This window comes from Rhipicephalus microplus, chromosome 8, assembly GCF_043290135.1.
Source record: "Rhipicephalus microplus isolate Deutch F79 chromosome 8, USDA_Rmic, whole genome shotgun sequence".
Taxonomy (NCBI): domain Eukaryota; kingdom Metazoa; phylum Arthropoda; class Arachnida; order Ixodida; family Ixodidae; genus Rhipicephalus; species Rhipicephalus microplus.
In genome coordinates this window covers 45,805,686-45,813,886 of record NC_134707.1, presented here as the reverse complement: position 1 = coordinate 45,813,886, position 8,201 = coordinate 45,805,686, and the positions used below count along the sequence as shown (strand labels likewise).

The following is an 8,201-nucleotide window of genomic DNA, read 5'->3' as shown; positions in this document are numbered from 1 at the left end:
TTGTGCTGCATGCGTCGTTTGCAATTTGATTCGCTGTGAGCTACCGCCCACACTTGCCGCCATGTTGAGTCTGTGGCCGGCTCTTCAGATGACGTGGCTTTAGCTAGTACAGCCAAAGCCATGAAGCGGAAAGACTATCAGCTTTCGCGTGGCGCAGAAGTCGATTTTGCACCGATTTCTTCGCGTGTGCCTACTGGTGTGGCTTTCCGGCTGCTTAGGCGGCGAAGCGATGGAATTTCCGGCAAGTTTTGCCGCCTTCGCTGATTGATTGATTGATATGTGGTGTTTAACGTCCCAAAACCACCATATGATTATGAGAGACGCCTGCCGCCTTTGCTGCCTTCCAGGCCAAACGCAAACGCTCTTCAGGTGTGACAGGTGCAATTGAATGCAAAGTGTTTGTTTGCGTACTGCAAGCACTTTTGGCGTCTATCTGCGTATCTATCTATCTATCTATCTAGCTGCTTACGTATGAGTGATCTCATCATTCCTTAACTTAGCGTGAAACGAAGTTTGTATAGGGTGGTAAGATGGTTTGACGAATAAGACGAGCTGGTCAACACATGAATAATGCCAAAATCTTGTCATTTACCTCATCAAACACTTCCCGGTCGACAGTGGACATACCAGCTGACGAATATATACCACTGGTATGCGGGTATATGTGCCACAGGTAATGGACACTTGGTATCTAAATGAAAACGAGAACACACATGCGCAATTTTAACGCGTGAGCGTTAAGGAAATCTTGATATCGGCAGCGTTGACGTCACGTATACAAGAAATAAATGTCAGGGTCTCAGCAGGAATCAAACCCAATCATTGTGCGTGGATATATAGCATTCTACCGCAGAGCCACGCCAGGTCTCGTAACTACTCTTCAAATATCTAATCTTCTTGAAACGTCAACTGTGGTTGCAGTGACTATTCAATTTTGGGAACACTACATATGTACTCATAGGATTCAGCTTTTCACGTCGGGTTAACGTAACTTGTAGTTAGATGCGATGCGCTGAAGTTGATTTATGCACAGGTGTTCAGAGCTACCATCCTCGCGAGCACCAGCACTTCATATCAGCTTGTCGCATCTGGTGTTGCTAGTACTCTTGTTCCTGTTGGTCTCGTTGCGCAAGTGCAAAGGGCTGGTTATATGAACATCTGCTAGTCTTCAACATATGTATGTGCACGCGAATTTTTCAAAAATATTTAGTGTGATTTCAAAACGGTATCCCTCAATCGAAAATACAACATGGTCACCTTTCTCCCGCATACCCCCGATTCCTAAGGTATGTGGGATCTGCCGAATTTTTAAGTATTTAACCTATTCATTTGTTCTAGTTCATCTCGTTTGACAAATTATGTGGTATGTCTAACCACTGATGTCGTGAGTGGCCAGTGAGGCTATGGGACGAAAGGTGTTCACGAAAAATGTTGTCTTCGAAGTTTAACTGAAGTAACAATGCACTAAAGCGAGAAAAATTGTTTTTCGCTTACTACACCACACCTACAGCAGGGGCATTGAATACGGCCCGGACTCGGCAAACACCCGAGTGTCCCGCCCACGAACGAACACAGCATGCAATAAAGTCTAGAAGACCAGTGGGAGGTGTCGTTGACGTCGTGAAACCCCGAGGACCAGCTATGCCTGGTGGAAAGCGCTCGGTCGTCGGTGCTACTAGCCATGGCTACATGAAATGAGGAAGTCACCCACCTCTGCGTGAAGACATCGCGCACCTGGTCACAAAGAAAGTTTAATTACACTCACAATAAAGTTTGTTACACTTCCCAACGTATGGTATCTTTAGAGGTGAAGTGTCACCGATTGTCGCTCTGAAAGTCTTAGCAAAAAAGAAATAAGCTTTCTTTCCTACCTTTTGAACAAACGTCCGCTGCCCGGGAAACTGTCAGTAGCAAATGAGCAAACTTTGCCCTCTCTTAATGGTACATGGAGCTTGCCCAATGGAAAATATCTTGAATGGTGTCACTGGCAAGTATGTTATGGATTCTTCGCAAATTATTAGCCATTTGAAAGAAAATTCACGAGTTTCATAGTTTTGCGCTGTTTTAAACCGACTTAGTTGAGCGTCCTCAAGAGCTCCGCTGGCATAGCCTGCCAGCCATTTTCAGCCGGAGGCACCGTACGCAAAATATATGAAATTCCTGATAGAAAACAATGAGAATTTTCTGTAATACTCCCATAATTTGGCCTCGATCTCCGGCTGTGTTGACAGTGTACTTCGGGTGACGTTCATTACCGACATGGCACAGAAATATCTGCACCATATATCTATAAAATGTAGAGGTGGCACATCGGCTCAGAGGTGTAACGGAGCAGCCGCGTGGAGAAGTTCTTCAAGTTCATCTTCTTTTCTCTAGTTGGATATCCGATCATGGAGGCCGGCAGCACATAGGTTTTAGCCACAGGGGTATTTGAGATGCCGTATGTGGTTTTCTACGCGAGATAAACTGAACTGAATGCTAAGATCATCCGTCCATCCGTGCTTCTGCTCGTCCATCCTTGCGTCCTTCGTCCATCCGTACTTCCGTTCGTTCGTTTGTTCTTGCGTCTGTGCATGCATCTATCCATGCGTATGTCCGTCTACCTGTCCGTGCGTCTGTCTTTCGTCCGTGAGTATGTTCTTGCTTCCGTCCGCCCACCCGTCTGTCTGTCTGTCTGTCTGTCTGTCTGTCTCTCTGTCTGTCTGTCTGTTCGTACGTCCGTCCGTCCATCCGTCCATTCATCCGTCCGTCCGTCAGTTCGTCTGTCTTTCCACCCGTCATTTTCGATGTAGGCGGAAATATTGTAGGTTCGTGTGCTTAGATTTGGGTGCACGTTAAAGAACGCCAGGTAGTCGAAATTTCCAGAGGCCTCCGCTACGGCGTCTCTCGCAATCATATGGTGGTATTATTAAACTACTTATTGCACACTTTTTATGTTACTGCAGGAGTTTAAATAGGCATCTTACGCTTCACCTGATCGCTACCACCACCGCGTCAACGCGCAGCTGTGGCTTGACCTACTTGTCCTCGTTCCAACAACTGCGGCGGAGGAACGTGGTGCGGCGCGTTGGCACGGAGACATGGACGGACAACCTACACAGGCTAGTCAAAGAGCTCATTCGCTTTTACAAGCAGGAGACATCAGCAAACCAGGCAAGTCTTTCAAGCGACGTCTTTTATTACAGTATCACCACTTACATATTCCAGTATGATTTCCATATGTTGCATTTTTCCATGTGGTATGAGTGGATTTCTGTTATGTTGTCACCAGCAATATAGACTGATACTGGGTTGTCGGCGGTGTACTTAGGCCATGGCTGTGGCCCTGGAAGCTGCGGCACCCTAAGAACAAAAGAGAAATACAAGGTATAGACGTATAGCCTAATATGTGGATTTTCAGAATTTTACTTCAGGCAGTGAATGCCGAGAAATCAAAGAAAAGCCTTCGCGGTGTACATCAATACAAACTCTTCTGGTCCTCACAAACTGTTTTTCACATAACTTTGAAAGACCAACAAAACAAAAAGTATTGCTTTTACTCCTGAGTCCAGGGCCTCAATAAAATGCTCTACTGAGGCAAACAGAAAAAGAAAAAAAAATGGCAGCATATCCACGGGGCGAATGATGGAGAGTGGGGCGAAGCATCCATCCGTCCATTCGTTCTTGCTTCCGTCCGCCCATGCGTCCGTCTGTGTGACCATCCGTGCGTCCATCCGCCCATCTGCGCGTTAGTCTGTTCGTGCGTCCGCACGTCCATCCGTGCGTCCATCCCTGCGTCCATCTATGCGTTCATCCGTCCTTGCAGCCATCCGCGCGTCTGTCCACACAGGGATGGTCCGGTGCTTTCTACTAGAACATGCTAATCGCTACTAATGGACAATGAAAAAGAGACGACTCTGATTGGCCACAGAGATCAACAGTCTGCTTTTAGTTAACGCGCACACTGCGATTGCTTATTGTTCAATAACGCATAGGAGATATCTCCTACCGGCACTGCTTTGGAGGTCAAAATCCAGTGCCGATACATACAGGGTGGCCAGTGAACGGTTGTGCAATGCGAACAGGCCAGTCCGTTATTCCAACGAAACTCCCTATAAGACGCTGGCTGCATCGACGTTGCGAGGTGAGCCGGGAGGGCATGGAGGAGAGGAGCGATGAGGGGAGCGGACGCGCAAGTGCAAGAAATGTGGTAACGCCGCCCACCGCATTGAGCTCAACCCTAAGCTGCTTCGCATCTAAAAATGTGGCTGATCCCTCTTTAGAGGAATCGGTATAACGCGAAAGTGAAACATGGCTTTACATAGGTGGTTCAGCGTTTATCGTGCATTATTGCGCCACAAGGGCAAATGCATGAATGATACAGCAACCAACCGTGAAGTGACGTGAGCGACGGCAAGCAGCTCGACATTTGCAGCGCACACTTCAAGCAGAAAGCACGCACTAAATGAGCATACAGAGAACGAGTGCGCACTAACAACTCTCGCAGCGCGAAAAGCGCAGTGTGCTAACAGAAAGACGCAAATAACACGCGCATCAGTATACACAGTACAAGTGCGAACACTTCTCGCAATTCATCTTTGTGTGTGAGCGGCGTACTCTTTTCGAAGACACAGCCGTGGCAGCAAGCAAATCGACCTTTGTGCTCTACCAAATGACAAGTCTGTTGAGCGTGTGCGCAGGAGACGACGCTCCGTGGAGGCGGCGCTTATCGAAACGCGAGAGGCGACGAGGTGACGACCTTCAGAGGACGCTAAACGCGAGCCGTTTGCGCCATCTTGCTACTGATGACGAAAACGCGCTGAAGTTTTGGATAATCAAACCATTTAGGGCGCTGTAAGCACGCTTGACAACGTACGCTCCATGGCCGAGTGGTTAGTGCCACTCGCTGAGGACTGAGAGGTTACTGGTGAGGGGATGCCCGACGGAACCCCTTCTTCACGTATGTTTCCTTGCTGTAACTTTGTGTATATATTGATAAGAAGTATCACTACCAGGAAAAACAAGGCAAGCGTGGGTACAGAATGAAGACGACGTTGCCTCCACTGCGATCCCTCTGAGTGGGTACGAGCCATGGCGGTGGAGATCATCGTCATTATACTGTGATCGCGGACTCGGGCCCTATTAAAAACCCCCAATAAGTTACCTTGCCTTGTGTAACAATTTGGTGGAGGTGCTGAGTAGGACGAACCCAAAGACGGGAGCATCACTACCAGGACTTCGTCGCAGCCGCCGCCTCGCCGGACTTCCACCTTCGCCGATCGTAATGGCTCAAGAGCAGCCATCCAACGCTTCGAGGCCAACTCCGATGGGTTCCGTGCCGTACTACAGAGTACCACCAAACTTCGGCGGGACATCAGGAGAAGACGTCGACGTGTGGCTCAAGAACTACAAGCGGGTGAGCAGAAGCAATGGCTGGGACTCGAACGAACAGCTCAATCATGTTGTATTCTCGTTAACTGACACCGCCCTCATGTGGTACGAGAACCACGAGGACATGTTCACGACTTGGGAACGTTTTGTTGAAGAAGTGCAGAAGTGCTTCGGTGATTCGGACGCAAAGAAGAAACGCGCGGAGCAGACATTGTCTCGGAGGGCACATCTTCCGGGAGAAACATGTACGACATACATTGAAGAAATATTGAAGCTGTGCAAGATCGTGAATGGGAGGATGTCTGAAGAAAACAAGGTTGGACACGTTCTCAAGGGTATAGCCGAAGACGTGTACAATTTCTTAATTGGGAAAGACTGCTTGAACTCCGTACCCGACGTGATGAAGCCCTGTCGTACATTTGAATCCCTAAAGATGCAACGAATTTCTCCGAAATTCGGCCGCCTGTCCAACGTCCCCACTGTGGCTAGTGTTGAAACAGTGCCGCCTAACGACCTTGCTTTGACCATACGGCAGATCGTCAGAGAAGAAATGCTTCGATGTCAGCAGACCTATCATCGCCCCAGCAATTTTCAGGATGTGTAAATAAACGAACCAGAACGTGTGTGGACTCCTGTTTCTCTTCTACCATGGCAACCATCGATCAACGCTGCAGACGCTAATGAATATCAAGGCACACGGCAGGCTGGATTCCCCCGTCAACCAACTCCCAACTACGAACGAAGTTTTCGCCCGCCTGTTTACCCAACATCGCCTGCCTACAGTTCCCCTGAAGGACTGCACCACTAACCCATGCCTTCCGAGAGGAGTCGTTACTCTGAGCAGCCACGTGCCCCTCGACCGATTCCGGTATGCTACGACTGTGGCATCCCGGGTCATATTGCACGTTTTTGTGACCACCGCCCATATCAGCGACAGTCTTGGCACATGTCTCACCCACCTTTCGACCATCCGCTCTCCACGTTACGGAAACCACGAGCACCTACCAGGTCATGCTACCCCGCGCCGGCCTCTGATCGAAGTTTGACGCCACCACCAGCTCCCCGTGCTCCACGATCGCCGTCGCCCCGGCGACGCGCACGTACACCGCCGTCGGAAAACTAGTCGGTGCGGCCAGTGGGGGTGAGGCCGCGAGATCACAGGTGCTATCTACAGATATACCCCCGTCAGCGTTTATGTTGAAGAACAAAGTTCATGTTGTTGTCGATGGAGTGGCTACTATGGCACTTGTGGATACAGGCGCGACAGTCTCGGTGATGAGTGTAAATTTTAAGAACCTGCTAGGACCAAAAGTGATGTTTTGGCTGAACCGTGGGGTGACATTTCGTGGTGTAAGTGGTGACGTGTTGTGTCCGGTGAGATATTGTACTGTGGACGTCTCACTGTGGGGCAAGGTGTTTTGCACAGAGTTTGCGGTTATTCCGCGGTCTACACATGACGTTATCTTGGGTATTGACTTCTTGTGTGAGTGTGGGGCAACTGTAGACTGCAGAAGTGGGCATCTTTCTATACACGGTACTTTCCCAACGGCGCTCTTGGAAAATTCCTGTCTGGAGGAATGCATCTTTTTCGTCTCCGTGGATACAGTCGTTCCTGCATTTTCTGCTGTGTGAGTTCCCGTGACATGTTCCAGTAACAACTGTGGCACGTTTGACGCCACGCTCGAACCGATTCCCTTCGCATGCCTAAAAAAATTATTCTCATTCCCCATTGTATAGTGTCAGTCGTTGATAGACGGGCAGGTGTGTGGACAATAAACAGTTCCATGGAGCCTGCAATTCTGCCAGGCGGCATGAAACTTGCAGTATTTAGACCCGAGTCATTTACGACGCTGGTTGCGCTTGTTGATGCTACAAACCAAAATGAACATCTAGGCTTAGAAGGTTCAGAAGATGTCTAATTGCTACAAATGGTCAGCAAGTCACTTGACGAAAGTGAACGTCATACACTGCTCGACGTTCTATCTAAGCACTCGAAAGTGTTCAATTTTTCTAAATACAGCCAAAGGCCCCTAATCCCAGCTTCCCGGATTCGTCATGAAATCCAAACCAAGTCGGCGCATCCCATTAGGCAGAAACCTTACCGAGTGGCACCATCGGAGCTCAAGATCATCAATGAGCAAGTCCAAGAAATGCTGGAAAAGGGAATAATACAGGAATCGGCAAATCCGTGGGCTGCTCCCGTCATTCTAGTGAGGAAGAAGGATGGTACGTGGAGATTTTGCGTTGACTACCGCCGACTGAATTCTGTTACCAAGAAAGACGTCTATCCACTGCCGCGCATAGATGACGCTCTAGACTGCCTGCATTCCGCGTCCTACTTTTCATCTGTCGACCTGAGATCAGGTTACTGGCAAATTCCGATGCACGCAGCTGACAAAGAAAAGACGGCATTCGTTACGACCGACGGACTTTACGAGTTCAACGTTATGCCATTCGAATTATGTAATGCTCCTGCGACATTCGAAAGATTTATGGACTCTATATTGCGTGATTTAAAATGGCATATATGCATGTGTTACCTTGATGATGTCGTAATTTTTGGACGTACGTTTGAGGAGCACAACACTTGCCTAGACCTCGTGCTCAGCTGCATTGAAAAAGCTGGCCTTGTATTGAATTTGAAAAAGTGCCACTTTGGCGAGTGACAGACATTGGTGTTAGGACATCTCGTCGACAAAATGGCATTAGACCTGACCCACAAAATACAGCGGCCGTTGAATCGTTCGAGCGTCCTAAATCTATGAAACAACTGCGTAGCTTCATCGGGCTCTGCTCGTATTTTTGCCGGTTCGTACCCAAGTTTGCGGATG

The 8,201-nt window shown here is 48.7% G+C and overlaps 1 protein-coding gene across 1 annotated transcript in view; it reads right to left on the bottom strand.

The window, feature by feature from the left end:
- Positions 1 to 3,158: 3,158 nt before the first annotated feature.
- Positions 3,159 to 8,201, bottom strand: part of LOC119165376 (uncharacterized) — a 44,380-nt gene continuing 39,337 nt past the window's right edge. The window contains exon 7 of the mRNA XM_075870209.1: positions 3,159 to 3,342. Within this exon, the coding sequence (XP_075726324.1) occupies positions 3,195 to 3,342 (148 nt within the window). The 3' untranslated portion in view covers positions 3,159 to 3,194. The remainder of the gene's footprint in view (positions 3,343 to 8,201) is intronic.